This window comes from Oncorhynchus kisutch, linkage group LG26 (genome assembly GCF_002021735.2).
Source record: "Oncorhynchus kisutch isolate 150728-3 linkage group LG26, Okis_V2, whole genome shotgun sequence".
NCBI classification, from domain to species: Eukaryota; Metazoa; Chordata; class Actinopteri; order Salmoniformes; family Salmonidae; genus Oncorhynchus; species Oncorhynchus kisutch.
Window position 1 is genome coordinate 51,565,302 of NC_034199.2, and position 23,819 is coordinate 51,589,120.

At 44.3% G+C, this 23,819-nt stretch overlaps 1 protein-coding gene across 4 annotated transcripts; it reads right to left on the reverse strand.

Moving 5' to 3' along the window:
* Positions 1–523: 523 nt before the first annotated feature.
* On the reverse strand, positions 524–20,487 carry smarcal1 (SWI/SNF related, matrix associated, actin dependent regulator of chromatin, subfamily a-like 1). 4 transcript variants are annotated; one of them, XM_031805857.1, is made up of 17 exons: positions 19,867–20,487; positions 19,168–19,756; positions 18,965–19,015; positions 18,523–18,777; positions 14,394–14,444; positions 12,900–12,950; positions 12,534–12,717; positions 9,575–9,725; positions 8,217–8,444; positions 7,851–7,991; positions 6,069–6,293; positions 5,836–5,897; positions 5,650–5,752; positions 4,286–4,468; positions 3,165–3,265; positions 2,923–3,019; positions 524–895 (listed from the first exon to the last, which is right to left on the reverse strand). In XM_031805857.1, exons 1-17 carry the CDS (start codon positions 20,203–20,205, stop codon positions 710–712), a joined length of 2,997 nt encoding a protein of 998 aa, XP_031661717.1. In that variant the 5' UTR covers positions 20,206–20,487; the 3' UTR covers positions 524–709. The 4 variants fall into 4 exon arrangements, with proteins under 4 accessions (XP_031661717.1, XP_031661716.1, XP_031661719.1 ...); XM_031805856.1 differs by having other exon boundaries at positions 5,836–5,900; positions 19,867–20,486; XM_031805859.1 differs by lacking the exon at positions 12,900–12,950 and having other exon boundaries at positions 19,867–20,486.
* Positions 20,488–23,819: the final 3,332 nt, after the last annotated feature.

The window sequence follows — 23,819 nt, forward strand, 5'->3', positions numbered from 1 at the left end:
AATAACTTTTTTAATAAAAAATACACGTTATGTTGGCTGACAATTTGATAGCTATGCTGTCCTTACGAACCACATAGCATATCATTACAGCAGTATGTACCGGTATGTTAGCTACCTACATGTTAGTTGGCTACTAAATACATAGAACTTTCCAGTATATTAACTATACTGTATATTATATATCTCACTAAACTACCCAATGTTCATTGACCTGATTTTTTTTATTGCAACAATGATACCAATATCTATTTATGATTTTTCATGGTATTTCATGGTATTCAATTGATAATTACAATCCTTTCCCATCACTACAACTCCCGTATGGTCCTGATCTGAATCCTACCGAACATCTATGGAAAGAGCATCTATACTTAAGCAAAAAAGATATCTATATTCTACGGCGCCATTTACTTTATGTATGTATTCTTATCTTTGAATATTTCTTATCGTTGTTGCCTTGTCGAGAAGGAGCCTGCATTTCGTTAGACGCTGAACATACTGCCAATAAAACATGAAACAGTCATTTCCAAAAATTACATTTATTTACTTTGGTTGCAAAGAAAAGGTTTGTTGAGAGCAATATTTACAAAGATGGAAAATAATAGCCAGAAACAGCTGATCCAACAAAGTACACTACTCATGATAATTAGTTTCATTATGATAGTAGACCATAGGTATATATGGGACATCACTTGATTTCCTACAGGAATTATCTGCCAAAGTAGTCCTCTATGCGTCTCTTTTTGCTGGGGCTCTCTTCTACATCACATCCTGTTTGGTTGCTAGGGTCATCCCAGGCCCCCACAGCCTCCAATAGGAGGGCTTCATCCATATCATCCTCCCCCTCAGTGAATGACCTCTGGAACATCTCTGTGATCCTCCTCTGCTGGGAGTCCTGAAATACATAACACACACACACTTCATAACACACACTTCATAACACACACTTCATAACACACTCTTCATAACACACACTTCATAACACACACTTCATAACACACTCTTCATAACACACACACACACACACTTCATAACACACTTCATAACACACTCTTCATAACACACACACACACACACACTTCATAACACACTCACACACACTTCATAACACACACACACACACACACACTTCATAACACACACACTTCATAACACACACTCACACTTCATAACACACTTCATAACACACTCTTCATAACACACACACACACACTTCATAACACACTCACACACACTTCATAACACACACACACACACACACACACACACTTCATAACACACACACTTCATAACACACACTCACACTTCATAACACACACTCACACTTCATAACACACTCACACACTTCATAACACACTCACACACTTCATAACACACACTCACACTTCATAACACACACTCACACTTCATAACACACACTCACACTTCATAACACACACTCACACTTCATAACACACACTCACACTTCATAACACACACTCACACACTTCATAACACACAGAAACACTTCATAACACACACACAAACACTTTGTCTGCCTCTCAAATGGCACCCTATTCTCTATATAAGTGGTTCTCAACCAGGGCACCAGTACGCCTGGGGGTTCTCAACCAGGGCACCAGTACGCCTGGGGGTTCTCAACCAGGGCACCAGTACTCCTGGGGGTTCTCAACCAGGGCACCAGTACGTCTGGGGGTTCTCAACCAGGGCACCAGTACGTCTGGGGGTTCTCAACCAGGGCACCAGTACGTCTGGGGGTTCTCAACCAGGGCACCAGTACGTCTGGGGGTTCTCAACCAGGGCACCAGTACTCCTGGGGGTTCTCAACCAGGGCACCAGTACTCCTGGGGGTTCTCAACCAGGGCACCAGTACTCCTGGGGGTTCTCAACCAGGGCACCAGTACTCCTGGGGGTTCTCAACCAGGGCACCAGTACGTCTGGGGGTTCTCAACCAGGGCACCAGTACGTCTGGGGGTTCTCAACCAGGGCACCAGTACTCCTGGGGGTTCTCAACCAGGGCACCAGTACTCCTGGGGGTTCTCAACCAGGGCACCAGTACTCCTGGGGGTTCTCAACCAGGGCACCAGTACTCCTGGGGGTTCTTGGTATAGAATTAGGAGTGAGAATAATAGAATGCAAACACTTCCTGTAGTTTTTGACCAGTCTCTCACATCACTGTGGTTTGGCTCTTCCATGCAGAACTACTTCAGCAACATGTGTGGGTTTTCCAGCATGAACTGGTCATTTAAAGTCCTGCCACAACATCTCAGTTGGGATTAGATCTGGACTTTGACTAGGCCATTCCAAAACTTCAAATGTGTTGCTTTTTAACCATTTTCATGTAGACTTCATTGTGTGTTTTGGATCATTGTCTTGCTGAATGACCCAGCTGTGCTTCAGCTCACAAACAGATGGCCTGACATTATCCTGTAGAATTCTCTGATACAGAGCAGAATTCATTGTTCCTTCTATTAAGGCAAGTCGTCCAGGTCCTGAGGCAGCAAAGCCTCCCCAAACCATCACACTACCACTACCGTGCTGGACCGTTGGTTTGAGGTTCTTACTGTACAAGTTCATAATGCAGTGCTTGGTTTTCCTCAGACATAAATGGGACCCATCTCATCCAAAAGAATTGACTCAATTGACCCGTTGATGGGGGGCATTGCCATCTTGGAAGAGACCAATAGAAATGATTCACCATAGGTTGAAGGTTTATTGGTGTTTACTTTGTCCTCTAAGGGGTTGAGAGGACCTAAACCATGCCAGTGATGTAGTGTAGGAGGCTGATAGGTCAACAGCCAACCTGACTTCCATGACTACAGTGATGTAGTGTAGGAGGAGCCTGATAGGTCAACAGCCAACCTGACTATTCCATGACTAGAGTAGCCCATCTGTGTACCAAACACCAACAGGGCCCCTCACCTTGGAGTGGAAGCTGGCAGACACTGCCTTCTCTGACAGGTTGGATTCTGATAGCCCCACCTGCTCCAGAACATGCATCTTCTCCTGGATCATGGGCCTACAGAGATACAATGCACAGACAAAAATCAATCAATATCTTTATTGTCCCATTTGGACAAATGGTTCCTTCAGAACTATCAACCGAATAGATATTAGAGTATAGAGGTTAGTTCAGACTGATTAAAGAGGAGGAGCCGGCGTACCACAGGTAGTCATCTGCGGTTCCCTTGGCGACCAGGTAGTGAATGTCCACGTTGCTGGTCTGACCGATACGATGCACTCTGTCCTCAGCCTGGATCATTATCTGATAGATTCCAGAGGGCATCATTAGGAGGATGGTAGACAGTATAGGAGGATATATGAACACAGAGCAGCTGTAGCATGCTGTAGGTTTCACTAGTTTTCACAACTTTTCTGTCAACCAAGACCCTGACACTCTGTTTGGTGACACCACTGGGTAAGGAGTTAGAGGTCAGGAACCTTACCCCAGAGCCGGGGTTAGAGGTTAGACAGGTCATTACCCCGGGGTTAGAGGTTAGACAGGTCATTACCCAGGGGTTAGAGGTTAGACAGGCCCTTACCCCGGGGTTAGAGGTTAGACAGGCCCTTACCCCGGGGTTAGAAGTTAGACAGGCCCTTACCCCGGGGTTAGAGGTTAGACAGGCCCTTACCCCAGGGTTAGAAGTTAGACAGGCCCTTACCCCAGGGTTAGAAGTTAGACAGGCCCTTACCCCGGGGTTAGAGGTTAGACAGGCCCTTACCCCGGGGTTAGAGGTTAGACAGGTCCTTACCCCAGGGTTAGAAGTTAGACAGGCCCTTACCCCGGGGTTAGAGGTTAGACAGGTCCTTACCCCAGGGTTAGAAGTTAGACAGGCCCTTACCCCAGGGTTAGAAGTTAGACAGGCCCTTACCCCAGGGTTAGAAGTTAGACAGGCCCTTACCCCGGGGTTAGAGGTTAGACAGGCCCTTACCCCAGGGTTAGAAGTTAGACAGGCCCTTACCCCAGGGTTAGAAGTTAGACAGGCCCTTACCCCAGGGTTAGAAGTTAGACAGGCCCTTACCCCGGGGTTAGAGGTTAGACAGGCCCTTACCCCGGGGTTAGAAGTTAGACAGGCCCTTACCCCGGGGTTAGAGGTTAGACAGGTCATTACCCCGGGGTTAGAGGTTAGACAGGTCATTACCCCGGGGTTAGAGGTTAGACAGGCCCTTACCCCGGGGTTAGAAGTTAGACAGGCCCTTACCCCGGGGTTAGAGGTTAGACAGGTCATTACCCCGGGGTTAGAGGTTAGACAGGTCATTACCCCGGGGTTAGACAGGCCCTTACCCCAGGGTTCCAGAATAGCTCAGCAAACACCACCAAAGCAGCAGAGTGCAGGGTGATGCCCATGTTAGCTGCAGTGATAGAGAGCACCGCTACACAGCTCTTGTCAGTGAACTGGAACCGGTCACACAGTTGCTGCCGCTCTGACGACGGGGTGGAGCCGTCTATACGGATGTAGTCGATACCCTGAAATAACATGAACAACAGAAACACACAAGACAGTCATGTTTCATCTTCTTTATTGAATATTAAAATATACATTCTACCTGCAGTGAAGCCGCTCAACATTTACATTCAGTCATCTAACAGACTCCCATCCAGAGCGACCCACAGGACAGGCCAGGGTCAAGCTCCCTGCTCAAGGGCACTTCGACAGATCTCCCACAAGGTCAAAAATGGGGACCTGAATCAGCCACCGGCCCTCCAAGAACACCCCCCCCCTTCACAGTTCTCCAAGAGCTACCTCTCAACCATCCTTGACCCCCCGCCCCAAAAAATAACCTCTCCCTCCATTCCCCACACCCAAGACACCCCCGAGTCCACATCCCACAATGCACCAACAAAAGAGAAAGATAAAGACAAAAGGAAACAATGCAAATAACTTTCAATGATTTGTTTTCTTCTAACTTTGCTGTGATGTTTAACGTACAATTTCAATCTATCGAATAGAATCCACAGATTGGGAGTTGAAGATAAATACTTTTACTAAGAGTATTAGTATATTAGTAATTGACTGACCAGGTCTCTCCAGATCTCCTAACAGTACTATTTCTACGGTCAATTTTAGATCAATGTTCTGCATTTTCAGCCATTCCTGAACCTGAGACCAGAAACAGGCTACCTGAGGGCAATACCAAAATAAATAGTCTATTGATTCTGTATCCTCACAACAAAATCTGCAGAGCTGCGATGACTGTATGCCCCAAATATTCAACATTTTGTTGGTGGCAAGAATTCTGTACAATAATTTTAGCTGAAAATCTTGAAGTCTTGAATCTCACGTTGTTTTACATATCAACTCATACACCCTGTGCCATAGAATCGATGCATCAAAAATCTCTTTTCAGCTATTTTTCAATCTGTATGGCACAGCTGTAAACATCCTAGTCCTCAACTGAAATGGGTATACTTTCCTATTTATGCTATTTTTGTTCATGTTTTAAATATTTAGAAGAAAAGCAAGTAATCTACCTAAAGATAAACTAAAACCACTCGTGCCATTAGGCACCCAGTTTCCAGGAGATTCATGGCATAAGGCATAAATATGTACGGATTTCAATATTTACTAGAAAAGTGAGTCATCTAAACCAAAGTCTTTATCTTGTGTGGATAAACTTTAAGTCTGTTTAGCATCCTGTTCTCCTCACCTTCTCTCCCAACTCCTTGGTGATAAAGTCCAGGACCAGCTTGTGATGAGCAAACACCAGGAACTTCTCTCTTCCGCACTCTAGCATGTCCATGATGTACTCCCTGAGTAACAAAAACAAAACTGGTTTAAAACAGCATGCTCTCAGCAGTGTACTGTCAATGTGGGGTAAACACTTTCAACTCACATGATGGCTTTAATCTTGGCCTCAGCAGTGTGGTTAAAGAACACCAGAAGAGCCTCCTTCATCTTCTGGAACAGAACAAAAAACCCAACAGGAGACGAATGTGTTAAACAAGACAAGGTGAAACTAGATGAACGTTAACAATGGAATGCTCTCTAGAAACACGCCTCATCTAGCATCAAAATGAGCTGTAAGAGTATCGTTTTTAGTAATAATCTCTCTTCCTCTGGACTCACGTTGTTGTTGTGTTGTCCCTTGGCCAGATCCTTGGCTGCGGCAGACAGAGCAGCCTTGGTGCGGGTGTTGATACCGTCTGTGGTCACCGTGACAACCTTGCGTTGCTTGGCAGGAAGCTGAGAGAGGACCTCTGACTTGAGACGGCGCAGCATTAGACTCTCCTCTAACATCAGCTTCAGTTCTCCTAGGTTACTGGAGCCAGAGTAGTCCCAACCCCACGGCAGCTAGCAGGAGAACAACAAGTCCTAGGTTACTGGAGCCAGAGTAGTCCCAACCCCACGGCAGCTAGCAGGAGAACAACAAGTCCTAGGTTACTGGAGCCAGAGTAGTCCCAACCCCACGGCAGCTAGCAGGAGAACAACAAGTCCTAGGTTACTGGAGCCAGAGTAGTCCCAACCCCACGGCAGCTAGCAGGAGAACAACAAGTCCTAGGTTACTGGAGCCAGAGTAGTCCCAACCCCACGCCAGCTAGCAGGAGAACAACAAGTCCTAGGTTACTGGAGCCAGAACCCCACGGCAGCTAGCAGGAGAACAACAAGTCCTAGGTTACTGGAGCCAGAACCCCACGGCAGCTAGCAGGAGAACAACAAGTCCTAGGTTACTGGAGCCAGAACCCCACGGCAGCTAGCAGGAGAACAACAAGTCCTAGGTTACTGGAGCCAGAACCCCACGGCAGCTAGCAGGAGAACAAAAAGTCCTAGGTTACTGGAGCCAGAGTAGTCCCAACCCCACGGCAGCTAGCAGGAGAACAACAAGTCCTTGGTTACTGGAGCCAGAACCCCACGCCAGCTAGCAGGAGAACAACAAGTCCTAGGTTACTGGAGCCAGAACCCCACGGCAGCTAGCAGGAGAACAACAAGTCCTAGGTTACTGGAGCCAGAACCCCACGCCAGCTAGCAGGAGAACAACAAGTCCTAGGTTACTGGAGCCAGAGTAGTCCCAACCCCACGGCAGCTAGCAGGAGAACAACAAGTCCTAGGTTACTGGAGCCAGAACCCCACGGCAGCTAGCAGGAGAACAACAAGTCCTAGGTTACTGGAGCCAGAGTAGTCCCAACCCCACGCCAGCTAGCAGGAGAACAACAAGTCCTAGGTTACTGGAGCCAGAACCCCACGGCAGCTAGCAGGAGAACAACAAGTCCTAGGTTACTGGAGCCAGAGTAGTCCCAACCCCACGGCAGCTAGCAGGAGAACAACAAGTCCTAGGTTACTGGAGCCAGAACCCCACGGCAGCTAGCAGGAGAACAACAAGTCCTAGGTTACTGGAGCCAGAGTAGTCCCAAACCCACAGCAGCTAGCAGGAGAACAACAAGTCCTAGGTTACTGGAGCCAGAACCCCACGGCAGCTAGCAGGAGAACAACAAGTCCTAGGTTACTGGAGCCAGAGTAGTCCCAACCCCACGGCAGCTAGCAGGAGAACAACAAGTCCTAGGTTACTGGAGCCAGAGTAGTCCCAAACCCACAGCAGCTAGCAGGAGAACAACAAGTCCTAGGTTACTGGAGCCAGAGTAGTCCCAACCCCACGGCAGCTAGCAGGAGAACAACAAGTCCTAGGTTACTGGAGCCAGAACCCCACGCCAGCTAGCAGGAGAACAACAAGTCCTAGGTTACTGGAGCCAGAGTAGTCCCAACCCCACGCCAGCTAGCAGGAGAACAACAAGTCCTAGGTTACTGGAGCCAGAGTAGTCCCAACCCCACGGCAGCTAGCAGGAGAACAGGCGGGTCTAGGATACTGTAGAGCAACAGGCGGGTCTAGGATACTGTACTGTAGGCTAAACTTACCTGTCGGGCATTGCAGTACCTGGTCCCAAAGTCACGGAAGTGGGGGAACAGGGAGGGCTTGACAGCCAGGATCTGACTGTAGAGCTCTGAGGGTCTGGACATGGCAGGAGTCCCCGACAGCAGGATCACACGCTTAGCTACCTGAGATTGAGAACATAGTAGAAACTGAAGACAACACTAACTAACTAATCACAGTCTTAGCTACCTGAAAACAGTGACAACACACTAATAAGAACACAGTCCAACCCAACAGTCTTAAGAGATCAAATGAAAACTTCACTATTACCTTTGTTAAATTGTTACATAGAATGTATAAATTGTAGCCTAAATACCAAGGATCCTGAGAGTAAAGAGAATCATCCACACCTTGAGCAGTGGCAAGGCAGCCTTAAAGCGGGCAGTCTTCATGTTCTTCAGAAAGTGGGACTCGTCCATTATGAGGACATTGAAGGGGTTAGCGGCCTGCTGCTTGTCCATCTTGCTCAGTAGATCATAGCTGATGATGTTGACCAGACCACCCCTCAGGTTGTCTTTCCCCTTGACAATCACATTGATACTGTCAGGCTTCACAGAGGGCAGCCACTGCCTGAAGGCCTAGAGGAGGGGAGATAGTGCTGTGAACAATGACATACTGTAGAGTTGACATCAGTGGTCACTGGATGCTGAGCAAACTGTTACTGACTACAGTTACTGCTCCAGTCCTATACATTCTAGAGCACGTCTGAGAGGAACAGTCGAGTTAACAAGAGTCCTACACATTCTAGAGCACGTCTGGGAGGAACAGTCGAGTTAACAAGAGTCCTACACATTCTAGAGCACGTCTGGGAGGAACAGTCGAGTTAACAAGAGTCCTACACATTCTAGAGCACATCTGGCAGGAACAGTCGAGTTAACAAGAGCAAAATCTGGACATTTCTGGCATGCCCAAGACTAGACCTTCCTCTTTGACTGCAAACCTGATGGGCCAATTAAAATGAGAACTAGAGCCCCCTGCTCCAGTTTGACAGCATCCTCTACACTTCAAGGATATATTTTAAAACCACTAACAGACACCCTGACGGAGCAGAACACACCAGAACCATGACGAATAACAAGAAACCAGAGAGACCCATAGGACACGGTGACACATAGGACATGCAGTCAGAGTGGATGAATAGGACAAAGGACTGATGGAGACCAACTTTCATTGCATTGCAAACAAATAATTCACAGACAAAACTCTATTCAATACAGTAATAAACAGAACACAATCCTTTACAGTGTCTGGGTGTTCCATGTCCACATAATGTACTGTTTAATTTACTGGGTGCTCGCGAGACAAAGAAAATGGTTCTTGGTTTCTTCTTTAAAATAAATGACCTAATGGAGCTACAGGACTAGTAGGGATTACAGTGCTTAGAAACAAAACACTTTGCTAATACCAATCCACTTAGTCCTCTTTACTCGAAACACCTCCAGATTCCACTAACACTAATGTGTAAAGAACAGCATACCCCTGGACATGACTGACACGGTGTCTATCTAAACAGAAAGAACAGAACCGATTATAACCATCAGGGGAAACACAACACTAACTTTGCATTCCTCGATAACGTACCACTCCATGACTATTATTGAACACTGAGAAAAAAAACACAATTTATCATTTTAATAAATGTCATAGTCTAGGCCTATAGCTAATAAGAAATGCCAAGGTCTATAGCTAATAATATATGTGATTGTACCTCAGCCCAGGTGAATCTGACAGAAGAAGGGGCCACCACTAATAAAGGCCACTCTTTCCTGTAGTAGGCAGCTATGCAAATGGCCTGAACTGTCTTCCCCAGTCCCATGTCATCAGCCAGGAGGAGGCGGCCATCTTTGGACACCGCAAAGCTGGAGGAGACAACCAGGGTTTAATACAACTACAGTCAAAGTCGGGAAGTTTACATACACCTTAGCCTAATACATTTAAACTCAGTTTTTCACAATTCCTGACATTTAATCTTAGTTCAAATTCTCTGTTTTAGGTCAGTTAGGATCACCACTTTATTTTAAGAATGTGAAATGTCAGAATAATAGTAGAGAGAATGATTTAATTCAGCTTTAATTTCTTTCATCACATTCCCAATGAGTCAGAAATGTACATACTCTCAATTAGTATTTGGTTGCATTGCCTTTAAATTGTTTAACTTGGGTCAAACATTTCAGATAGCCTTCCACAAGCTTCCCACAATAAGTTGGGTGAATTTTGGCCCATTCCTCCTGACAGTGCTCGTGTAACTGAGTCAGGTTTGTAGGCCTCCTTTCTCGCACACGCTTTTTCAGTTCTGCCCACAAATTTCTACAGGATTGAGGTCAGGGCTTTGTGATGGCCACTCCAATACCTTGACTTTGTTGTCCTTAAGCCATTTTGCCACAACTTTGGAAGTATAATTTGGGCCATTGTCCATTTGGAAGACCCATTTGCGACCATGCTTTAACTTCCTGACTGATGTCTTGAGATATTGCTTCAATATATCCTCATAATTGTCCTCCCTCATGATGCCATTTATTTTGTGAAGTTCACCAGTCCCTCCTGCAGCAAAGCACCCCCACAACATAATGCTGCCTTGCCCGTGCGTCATGGTTGGGATGGTGTTCTTCGGGTTGCAATCCTCAACCATTTCCCTCCAAACATAATGATGGTCATTATGGCCAAACAGTTCTATTTTTGTCTTTTTTTCCAAAAAGTACGGTCTGGCTTTTATATGTCGGTTTTGGAGCAGTGGCTTCTTCCTTGCTGAGCAGCCTTTCAGGTTATGTCAACTCGTTTTACTGTGGATATAGACTTTTGTACCCGTTTCTTCCAGAATCTTCACATGGTCCTTTGCTGTTGTTCTGGGATTGATTTGCACTTTTCGCACCAAAGTACGTTCATGTCTAGGAGGCAGAACGCGTCTCCTTCCTGAGCAGTATGACGGCTGCATAGTCCCATGGTGTTTATACTTGTGTACTATTGTTTGTACAGATGAACGTGGTACCTTCAGGTGTTTGGAAATTGCAACAAAGGATGAACCAGACTTGTGAGGGTCTTCACCTGTTTTTCTGAGGTCTAGTTTGATTTAATTTGATTTTCCCATGATGTCAAGCAAAGAGGCACTGAGTTTGAAGGTAGGCCTTGAAATACATCCACAGGTACACCTCCAATTGACTCAAATGATGTCGATTAGCCTATCAGAAGCTTCTAAAGCAATGACATCATTTTCTGGAATTTTCCAAGCTGTTTAAAGGAACAGTCAACTTAATGTATGTAAACTTCTGACCCACTGGAATTGTGATTTAGTGAATTATAATTGAAATAATCTGTCTGTAAACAAGTGTTGGAAAAATTACTTGTGTCATGCACAAAGTAGATGTCCTAACCGACTTGCCAAAACTAGTTTGTTAACAAGACATTTGTGGAGTGGTTGAAAAACGAGTTTTAATGACTCCAAACTAGGTGTACGTACTTCAACTGTACATACAAACAGACTATTAATCAAGAACCATCAGGGGAACAAAACAAACGTTGTCTGGAGAAGAAGACAATCAAGGTGTCATACAAACAGACGGATTATCACAATATGAAACTATTTAAGAACCAGATACATAAGATATGTATACATTAGGCACAAAACGAAGGGGGAAATATTGGAAATGTCCAATATGAAAAACTGATTTCCCCTTTCCGTTGCTAAACATTTTTGCTATGGTGTGCCCTAATGAATACAACCCAGTACGCTGCTGCTACTGTTATTATCTATGCATTTTAATAACTCTACCTACATGTACATATTACCTCAATTACTTCGACACCGGTGCCCCCGCACATTAACTCTGTACCGGTACACCCTGTATATAGCCTCCACATTGACTCTGTACCGTAACACCCTGTATATAGCCTCCACATTGACTCTGTACTGGTACCCCCTGTATATAGCCTCCACATTGACTCCGTACCGGTACCCCCTGTATATAGCCTCCACATTGACTCTGTACCGGTACCCCCTCTATATAGCCTCCACATTGACTCCGTACCGGTACCCCCTGTATATAGCCTCCACATTGACTCTGTACCGGTACCCCCTGTATATAGCCTCCACACTGACTCTGTACCGGTACCCCCTGTATATAGCCTCCACATTGACTCTGTACCGGTAACCCCTGTATATAGCCTCCACATTGACCCTGTACCGGTAACACCTGTATATAGCCTCCACATTGACTCTGTACCGGTACCCCCTGTATATAACCTCCACATTGACTCTGTACCGGTAACCCCTGTATATAGCCTCCACATTGACTCTGTACCGGTAACCCCTGTATATAGCCTCCACATTAACCCTGTACCGGTAACACCTGTATATAGCCTCCACATTGACTCTGTACCGGTACCCCCTGTATATAGCCTCCACATTGACTCTGTACCGGTACCCCCTGTATATAACCTCCACATTGACTCTGTACCGGTACCCCCTGTATATAGCCTCCACATTGACTCTGTACCGGTACCCCCTGTATATAGCCTCCACATTGACTCTGTACCGGTACCCCCTGTATATAGCCTCCACATTGACTCTGTACCGGTACCCCCTGTATATAGCCCCACTATTGTTATTTACTGTTGCTCTCTATTTATGATTTGAGTTGTATGGTCATGATAACAGTGAGACTAACACCTACTTGACACCGTCTCTCTGGAAGGGCATGAGACGACCTGTCAATGAGGGGTCAATGGAGGACAGGTCAGCTTCAGGAACCTCTGATGGCCATGTCTGGCTGCCTTCAAACAGGGCAGAGAACACCTGGATCACACCTCTAGGGAGAGGCTCAATCTCTACTGATGGAATGGCACCGAGAGCATCCACTGGGAAGGACAGGGGACAGAGTCACACTGAATACAGAACACACACACCCCATTCACTGAATACAGAACACACACACCCCATTCACTGAATACAGAACACACCACATTCACTGAATACAGAACACACACCATTCACTGAATACAGAACACACCCCCCCCCATTCACTGAATACAGAACACACCTCTAGGGAGAGGCTCAATCTCTACTGATGGAATGGCACCGAGAGCATCCACTGGGAAGGACAGGGAACAGAGTCACACTGAATACAGAACACACACACCCCATTCACTGAATACAGAACACACACCCCCCATTCACTGAATACAGAACACACACACACACACACCATTCACTGAATACAGAACACACACCCCCCATTCACTGAATACAGAACCCCCCCCCCCCCCCCATTCACTGAATACAGAACCCACCCCCCCCATTCACTGAATACAGAACCTACACCCCCCATTCACTGAATACAGAACCCACACCCCCCATTCACTGAATACAGAACCCACCCCCCCCATTCACTGAATACAGAACCCACACCCCCATTCACTGAATACAGAACCCACACCCCCCATTCACTGAATACAGAACCCACATCCCCCATTCACTGAATACAGAACCCAGACCCCCCATTCACTGAATACAGAACACACACACACACACCATTCACTGAATACAGAACACACACACACACACCATTCACTGAATACAGAACACACATACACACCATTCACTGAATACAGAACACACACACACACCATTCACTGAATACAGAACACACACACACACCATTCACTGAATACAGAACACACACACACACCATTCACTGAATACAGAACACACACACACACCATTCACTGAATACAGAACACACACACACCATTCACTGAATACAGAACACACACACACACCATTCACTGAATACAGAACCCACACCATTCACTGAATACAGAACACACCCCATTCACTGAATACACAGTGCCTTCGGAAAGTACTCAGACTCCTTCACTTCTTCCACATTTTGTTACGTTACAGCCTTATTCTAAAATGGATTAAATAAATACAAATCCTCATCAATCTACACACAATACCCCATAATGACATCACAATACCCCATAATGACATCACAATACCCCATAATGACATCACAATACCCCATAATGACATCACAATACCCCATAATGACATCACAATACCCCATAATGACATCACAATACCCCATAATGACATCACAATACCCCATAATGACAACACAATAGCCCATAATGACATCCCAATACCCCATAATGACATCACAATACCCCATAATGACATCACAATACCCCATAATGACAACACAATACCCCATAATGACATCACAATACCCCATAATGACATCACAATACCCCATAATGACAACGCAAAACAGATTTGTTGAAATGTGCAAATGTATTAATAATAAAAAACAGAAAAACCCAAATCATGTCCAATCAACTGAATTTACAACAGGTGGACACCAATCAAGTTGTAGAAATATTCAGGATGATCAATGGAAACAGGATGCACCTGAGCTCAATGTCAAGTCTCATAGCGAAGGATCTGGTGACTTATGTAAATAAGGTCTGTTTTTTTATACATTTGCAAACATTTAAAAGAAAACTACTTAGGATAACAGGATAATACTTACTAAGTCTTTTATAATCCTCAAGCAAGAAACTCCACTTTCTTGTCTTCATATCTTAACAAAAGAGAGAATATATAATATCACACAACACTATCTAAAACATGATACTGATGAATATATGAAAATTAAATAATACGCTTGAAAATAGTAGGAAAATGAACGAACTGTTGCTGTCATGAAATTGTCAGCCGGTTATTGTCATGCAAATGCCAGTCTCACGGTCATTGATCATTAATAACATAAATATGTTTGACAGCTCTTATGCGCCATAGACTAGTTCATTTAGCAGACCAGATATGCTTATAAGTCTCGTACCATTATTTAATATTATTGTAAGAATAATATAATTGAACTTAGTTGAATAAAATAAAGGATATTTTTCCCATTCCAGAGCGAGCGTACATATGAAGTGTTGAGCGTAAAAGTAGGTCGATTTAGATGTGAATGATACAAACCTTAGAAATCAAAACATACATGATCGACTACAGGCTACCATTTGAAAAACTGTGTTCCTTTCCTCAGGCTGCTGTTCTCTCATCAAGTGATCATATTCTCTATTTAATCTAGTCTTTGCTAATATGTAAAAAATGTGTTTGGATTTAGAATGGCCCGTTATCAAATGGGAAGGAACACGGGCAGGGGTAAAGACATGTCATCCGTATGCTGCTTTCCTGCAGTTCACATCATGCTACTCCGGTTTTATAGAGGAACAGCTGGCAAAGAGCAGCAGCTGGGATCCTCCTCTTTTTAGCAGCAACCATCAGAACCCTGCTTTGGCACAGGATTGCATAAAGAAATGTCTGGGCTTATAAGAATACTTATTTCACGCCACACATCAACCACTAGTTAAGGAGCATACAACCTCTCTCTGCATGACAGGTGATAGTCCACCCAAACTCTGTATGCCATCAGAGACAGGATTGTGTCGAGGCACAGATCTGGGGAAGGGTACCAAAAACATTTCTGCAGCATTGAAGTTCCCTACGAACACAGTGGCCTCCATCATTCTTAAATGGAAGAAGTTTGGAACCACCAAGACTCTTCCTAGAGCTGGCCGCCCGACCAAACTGAACAATCAGGGGAGAAGGGCCTTGGTCAGCGAGGTGACCAAGAACCCGATGTTCACTCTGACAGAGCTCTAGAGTTCCTCTGTGGAGATGGGAGAACCTTCCAGAAGGACAGCCATCTCTGCAGCACCCCATCAATCAGGCCTTTATGGTAGAATGGCACAAGACAGCCCGCTTGGGGTTTGCCAAAAATAAAGAAGAGTGGCCAGACGGAAGCCACTCCTCAGTAAAAAGCAAGACAGCCTGTTTCTCCGCGGCAGGTCTTGGGAGACTAGTCAGGATCGAGGCAAAGATGAACGGAGAAAGGTACAGAGAAATCCTTGATGAAAACATGCTTGAGCACTCAAGACCTCAGAATGGGGCGAAGGCTCACATTCCAACAGGATAACAACCCTAAGCACTCAGCCAAGAGAATGCACGAGTGGCTTTGGGACATTACATTACATTACATTCCTTGAGTGGCCCAGCCAGAGCCCGGACTTAAACCCGATCGAACATCTCTGGAGAGATCTGAAAATAGCTGTGCAGCAACGCTCTCCATCCAACCTGACAGAGCTTGAGAGGATCTGCAGAGAAGAATGGGAAAAACTCCCCAAATACAGGTGTGCCAAGCTTGTAGCATCATACCCAAGAAGACTCGAGGCTGGAATCGCTGCCAAAGGTGCTTCAACAAGGTACTGATGTCTGAATGTTAATTTCTATTAGCAAAAATGGCTCAAAAAAGTTTTTGCTTTGTCATTATGGGATATTGTGTGTAGATTAATGAGGGAAAAAAACTATTTAATCCATTTTAGAATAAGGCTGTAACTAGAGGTCGACCGAATAATCGGCCGATTAATTAGGACATATTTCAAGTTTTCATAAAAATAGGTAATCGTCATTTTTGGACGGCGATTATGGCCGATTACATTGCACTCCACGAGGAGACTGCGTGGCAGGCTGACCACCTGTTATGTGAGTGTAGCAAGGAGCCAAGGCAAGTTGCTAGCTAGCATTAAACTACCTGTTATGTGAGTGTAGCAAGGAGCCAAGGCAAGTTGCTAGCTAGCATTAAACTACCTGTTATGTGAGTGTAGCAAGGAGCCAAGGCAAGTTGCTAGCTAGCATTAAACTACCTGTTATGTGAGTGTAGCAAGGAGCCAAGGCAAGTTGCTAGCTAGCATTAAACTACCTGTTATGTGAGTGTAGCAAGGAGCCAAGGCAAGTTGCTAGCTAGCATTAAACTACCTGTTATGTGAGTGTAGCAAGGAGCCAAGGCAAGTTGCTAGCTAGCATTAAACTTCTTATAAAAAAACAATCAATCTTCACATAATCACTAGTTAACTACACATGGTTGATGATATTACTAGGTTAACTAGCTTGTCCTGCGTTGCATATAATCAATGCGGTGCCTGTTAATTTATCATCCAATCACAGCCTACTTCGCCAAACGGGGGATGATTTTTAAAAAGTGCATTCGCAAAACAAACAATCATTGCATGAATGTACCTAATCATAAACACTAATGCCTTTCTTAAAATCAATACACAGAAGTACATATTTTTTTTTATCCTGCATATTTAGTTAAAAGAAATTCATGTTAAAAATAAATATTAACCAGGGAAATTGTGTCACTTCTCTTGCACGCAGAGTCAGGGTATATGCAACAGTTTGGGTCGACTGGCTCGTTGCAAACTAATTTGCCAAAATTTTACATAATTATGACATAACATTGAGGGTTGTGCAATGTAACAGCAATATTTAGACTTAGGGATGCCGTTAGGGACCCGTTAGATAAAATATGGAACGGTTCCGTATTTCACTGAAAGAATAAACGTTTTGTTTTCGAAATGATAGTTTCCGGATTCGACCATATTAATGACCAAAGGCTCGTATTTCTGTGTTTATTATAATTAAGTCTATGATTTGATATTTGATAGAGATGTCTGACTGAGTGGTGGTAGGCAGCAGCAGGCTCGTAAGCATTCATACAAACTTTACTGCGTTTGCCAGCAGCTCTTCGCTGTGCTTGAGTCACAGCGCTGTTTGACTTCAAACCAATCAACTCCTGAGATTAGACTGGTAATACTAAAGTGCCTATTAGAATATCCAATAGTCAAAATTGAGCATGTTTCATTATGACTAAATAAATACATTCTATGTATAAGTTAAAATAAATATTGTTGTAATTGTCATTATTACACATACACAAATAAAAACTGTGATTTATGATTTCATTTGCATTGATGTCTTAGTGGTTAGAGGGACAATAGAGCCCTGAGTACCAGGCCATTAGGACCTGATGGGGGGACAACAGACCCCTGAGTACCAGGCCATTAGGACCTGATGGGGGGACAATAGAGCCCTGAGTACCAGGCCATTAGGACCTGATGGGGGGACAACAGACCCCTGAGTACCAGGCCATTAGGACCTGATGGGGGGACAACAGACCCCTGAGTACCAGGCCATTAGGACCTGATGGGGGGACAACAGACCCCTGAGTACCAGGCCATTAGGACCTGATGGGGGGACAACAGACCCCTGAGTACCAGGCCATTAGGACCTGATGGGGGGACAACAGACCCCTGAGTACCAGGCCATTAGGACCTGATGGGGGTACAACAGACCCCTGAGTACCAGACCATTAGGACCTGATGGGGGGACAACAGACCCCTGAGTACCAGGCCATTAGGACCTGATGGGGGGACAACAGAGCCCTGAGTACCAGGCCATTAGGACCTGATGGGGGGACAACAGAGCCCTGAGTACCAGGCCATTAGGAACTGATGGAGGGACAACAGAGCCCTGAGTACCAGGCCATTAGGAACTGATGGAGGGACAATAGAGCCCTGAGTACCAGGCCATTAGGACCCGATGGAGGGACAATAGAGCCCTGAATACCAGGCCATTAGTGACCTCATGGTCATTAGCGACTTGGGTAAGTCTACTACCAACACATGTCCAGACTGCATAAGAGAATATTACCATGACTGAATGGTCACGTGGAATTTGACTGCAGCCATGACTGCCGGTGTGGTTTTAATACTGTTTTAATACCGCAACAGCACTAAACAGGTTTCACTTACCATAGTTCTTGGAAGGCATCTGTTTGAAAGCAGCGATGACGTCAACATGGTACCCAACGTCGACCTCGAAGCGTGATCGTGACACCAGGGTGGCGTGGCCCTGTACGGTGGCCCCTGGTCTCTGCCAGCCACTACACAGCTTCAGCAGGGCCCCAAGTGCAGCAGTGTCACTGGACCGGCTAGACGCCGGCGCCACGTCAATACCCCCCACCAGAGGTTTCAGACATATACAGGAGATGGAGCCGGACTCCTCCACTACAACAGGAAATACATGGGCCTTCTTAGAAGGTCCCAAATGGCACTCTATTCCGTATACAGTGCACTACTTTGGAGCCCAATAGGGAAGAGAGTGTCTATTTGGACAAAGACAACACATCTTCACTTGACCAATACATGTGATTATCTTCTTAAAGTATATGATGTGTGTAGGTCTATCTCATACTCAGCTGACGATAGTCCTCAAGGCTGAAGTTCCACATCTTGGTAGCAGGGTCTGTTGGGAGATACAAGATAAACAACAACAACACATAGTAAACAAGTGTACGTCATCTAAGGGTATAGAATATAAAATAAATATTAGTTATTGCTCTATATAGGGCTGGACAAATCACCAGGATGAATTTAAATACATCCATTAAAACTCACCATAGTTCCGAGAAGGGATGTTTTTGAACACAGCAATCAGCTCAGCATGGTAACCAACTTCCACTCTGAACCGCTCCTCTGAGTGAGAGACACATTTCCCTCTGACTGTGACAGCAGGGGTCTTCCCAGGTAGAGAGTTACTAACATCAGTACCGCTGGAGGGAGCAGCACTCTGGACAGATGGTGATGTGGCTCCATGTTTGGTTCCTTGTTTATAGAAACTACCAATGGCACTTCCAGAATGGGAAGACAGCCCAGAAGAAGAGGTGTTTGGATGAGGTTTAGAAACAGAGAAACTGCCACTTGTAGAAGTAGGATACGGACCGGGTAACACTGCTTTATTCAGCTGTGGAGGTTTGAACACAGAGGAGACGTTCTGGCCTGATGATGATGATGATGACGATGACGACGACTTGGCTCCATATGAACTACCAGTACCAGTGGAACTTCCAGAAACAGAAGATGATGGGCCACCTGTTGTCTTTGGCTGAAGTGGTTTGAACACTGAGGGGCTTCCTCCTGTAGACACATCTAACCCTTTCAATGAATGTTGTCCCTTTGGGAGAGGTAGTGGGTCTATTACTTTAATCTGAGACGACAAAGACAAAAAACAACAGTACATTAGAAACAAAAGTCATTGCCAACAGACAAACCAAACCCAAATATAACTGTACAAAACGTCAAAGTATCACTCCTCACCTGTTTAGTGGCAGTATTGGAGAATAGTGAATTCTGTCCAGACTTGTCCCTTGGGCTAGAAAACAACTGGTTAGGTCTCCTGTCTTGACCCCGTGGAACATAATTCTGAAGCACAGTATTAGGTGGATGATGAGTTAGTCCTGGTCGGGGAGTTGAGTTAGAAGGTGGACCAGAGTGAGTGTTAATGCATTGCTGAGGAGCAATGGCAGGGTTGTTGAGCCCTGATATGGGCGTCTGGTTGTTAGACTGAGCAGCCTGTCTCTGTGCTCTAATCGCTAAAGCTCTCCGTCTGTTCTCCTCTATCTTCTGCTGCTGCTCTGCCGTCAAAGAGCTAGACATGGTTAATTATTAGCTCGCTATATTGCCTGCTTATTTGCTGCCAAGTTAGGTTGTAGCTAGCTAGCTATCGTTAGCTTGCTAACAAGTCGGAAAAGATCACAGCCCATATCCGTAAGCGAAATATGAATAAACAAGTAGCAGAGTTATCTAGCTATATCTAAATACGACATATTTTCGCTAACGACCTACGATAAAACAACAAAAGCAGAAGTTCTTCGTAAGTATATTGAGCAGTTTCGGGTTTCTTGTTTGGAACTCCTGCGGAGGAAGTGACGTGATGCAAATGTTCGGCGCTTTTCTTTTAAGTTAAAAGTTTTTTAATTCTTTCAATACTTAAAAAAAATGTTATTTTATTGTTTCAAAACTTTTTTTAAATGTGTTTTTATTCTTTAAATACCATTAGTTTTACAATAAGAAACAGGAATATGTGCAGTGATACTATATATAAATATACTGACTGGTATAGTAGTGGTAGTGACTGGTTATGGTGGTGGTAGTGACTGGTTACAGTTATAGTAGTGGTAGTGACTGGTTATAGTTATAGTAGTGGTAGTGACTGGTTATAGTAGTGGTAGTGACTGGTTATAGTAGTGGTAGTGACTGGTTATAGTAATAGTAGTGGTAGTGACTGGTTATAGTAGTGGTAGTTACCTCTTACAGTAGTGGTAGTGACTGGTTATAGTTATAGTAGTGGTAGTGACTGGTTATAGTAGTGGTAGTGACTGGTTATAGTTATAGTAGTGGTAGTGACTGGTTATAGTAGTGGTAATGACTGGTTATAGTTATAGTAGTGGTAGTGACTGGTTATAGTAGTGGTAGTGTCTACAGTAGTAATGGTAGTGACTGGTTATAGTTATAGTAGTGGTAGTGACTGGTTATAGTTATAGTAGTGGTAGTGGCTGGTTATAGTAATAGTAGTGGTAGTGACTGGTTATAGTTATAGTAGTGGTAGTGTCTACAGTAGTAATGGTAGTGACTGGTTATAGTAGTGGTAGTGACTGGTTGTAGTTATAGTAGTGGTAGTGACTGGTTATAGTAGTGGTAGTGACTGGTTATAGTTATAGTAGTGGTAGTGACTGGTTATCGTTATAGTAGTGGTAGTGTCTACAGTAGTAATGGTAGTGACTGGTTATAGTAGTGGTAGTGACTGGTTATAGTAGTGGTAGTGACTGGTTATAGTTATAGTAGTGGTAGTGACTGGTTATAGTAGTGGTAGTGACTGGTTATAGTAATAGTAGTGGTAGTGACTGGTTATAGTTATAGTAGTGGTAGTGACTGGTTATAGTAGTGGTAGTGACTGGTTATAGTAGTGGTAGTGACTGGTTATAGTAATAGTAGTGGTAGTGACTGGTTATAGTAGTGGTAGTTACCTCTTACAGTAGTGGTAGTGACTGGTTATAGTAGTGGTAGTGACTGGTTATAGTTATAGTAGTGGTAGTGTCTACAGTAGTAATGGTAGTGACTGGTTATAGTAGTGGTAGTGACTGGTTATAGTTATAGTAGTGGTAGTGACTGGTTATAGTAGTGGTAGTGACTGGTTATAGTAATAGTAGTGGTAGTGACTGGTTATAGTAGTGGTAGTTACCTCTTACAGTAGTGGTAGTGACTGGTTATAGTAGTGGTAGTGACTGGTTATAGTTATAGTAGTGGTAGTGTCTACAGTAGTAATGGTAGTGACTGGTTATAGTAGTGGTAGTGACTGGTTATAGTTATAGTAGTGGTAGTGACTGGTTATAGTAGTGGTAGTTACCTCTTACAGTAGTGGTAGTGACTGGTTATAGTAGTGGTAGTGACTGGTTATAGTAGTGGTAGTGTCTACAGTAGTAATGGTAGTGTCTGGTTATAGTAGTGGTAGTGACTGGTTATAATAGTGGTAGTGTCTACAGTAGTAATGGTAGTGTCTGGTTATAGTAGTGGTAGTGTCTACAGTAGTAATGGTAGTGACTGGTTATAGTAGTGGTAGTGTCTACAGTAGTAATGGTAGTGACTGGTTATAGTTATAGTAGTGGTAGTGTCTACAGTAGTAATGGTAGTGACTGGTTATGGTGGTGGTAGTGACTGGTTATAGTAGTGGTAGTGATTGGTTATAGTTATAGTAGTGGTTGTGACTGGTTATAGTAGTGGTAGTGATTGGTTATAGTAGTGGTAGTGACTGGTTATAGTAGTGGTAGTGACTGGTAATAGTAGTGGTAGTGATTGGTTATAGTTATAGTAGTGGTTGTGTCTACAGTAGTAATGGTAGTGACTGGTTATAGTAGTGGTAGTGACTGGTTATAGTAGTGGTAGTGACTGGTTATAGTTATAGTAGTGGTAGTGACTGGTTATAGTTATAGTAGTGGTAGTGACTGGTTATAGTAGTGGTAGTGACTGGTTATAGTTATAGTAGTGGTAGTGTCTACAGTAGTAATGGTAGTGACTGGTTATAGTAGTGGTAGTGACTGGTTATAGTAGTGGTAGTGACTGGTTATAGTTATAGTAGTGGTAGTGACTGGTATAGTAGTGGTAGTGACTGGTTATAGTAGTGGTAGTGACTGGTTATAGTTATAGTAGTGATAGTGACTGGTTATAGTAGTGGTAGTGACTGGTGATAGTTATAGTAGTGGTAGTGACTGGTTATAGTTATAGTGGTGGTAGTGTCTACAGTAGTAATGGTAGTGACTGGTTATAGTAGTGGTAGTGTCTACAGTAGTAATGGTAGTGACTGGTTATAGTAATGGTAGTGACTGGTTATAGTTATAGTAATGGTAGTGTCTACAGTAGTAATGGTAGTGACTGGTTATAGTAGTTTGTTTGGCCCTGTCCGGGGGTGTCCTCGGATGGGGCCACAGTGTCTCCTGACCCCTCCTGTCTCAGCCTCCAGTATTTATGCTGCAGTAGTTTATGTGTCGGGGGGCTAGGGTCAGTTTGTTATATCTGGAGTACTTCTCCTGTCCTATTCGGTGTCCTGTGTGAACTTAAGTGTGCTCTCTCTAATTCTCTCTTTCTCTCTTTCTTTCTCTCTCTCGGAGGACCTGAGCCTTAAGGGCCATGCCTCAGAACTACCTGACATGATGACTCCTTCATGTCCCCAGTCCACCTGGCCGTGCTGCTGCTCCAGTTTCAACTGTTCTGCCTTATTATTATTGGACCATGCTGGTCATTTATGAACATTTGAACATCTTGGCCATGTTCTGTTATAATCTCCACCCGGCACAGCCAGAAGAGGACTGGCCACCCCACATAGCCTGGTTCCTCTCTAGGTTTCTTCCTAGGTTTTGGCCTTTCTAGGGAGTTTTTCCTAGCCACCGTACTTCTACACCTGCATTGCTTGCTGTTTGGGGTTTTAGGCTGGGTTCCTGTACAGCACTTTGAGATATCAGCTGATGTACGAAGGGCTATATAAATAAATTTGATTTGATTTGATTAGTAGTGGTAGTGACTGGTTATAGTAGTGGTAGTGACTGGTTATAGTAGTGGTAGTGACTGGTTATAGTAATAGTAGTGGTAGTGTCTATATTAGTAATGGTAGTGACTGGTTATAGTAGTGGTAGTGACTGGTTATAGTTATAGTAATGGTAGTGACTGGTTATAGTTATAGTAGTGGTAGTGACTGGTTATAGTAGTGGTAGTGACTG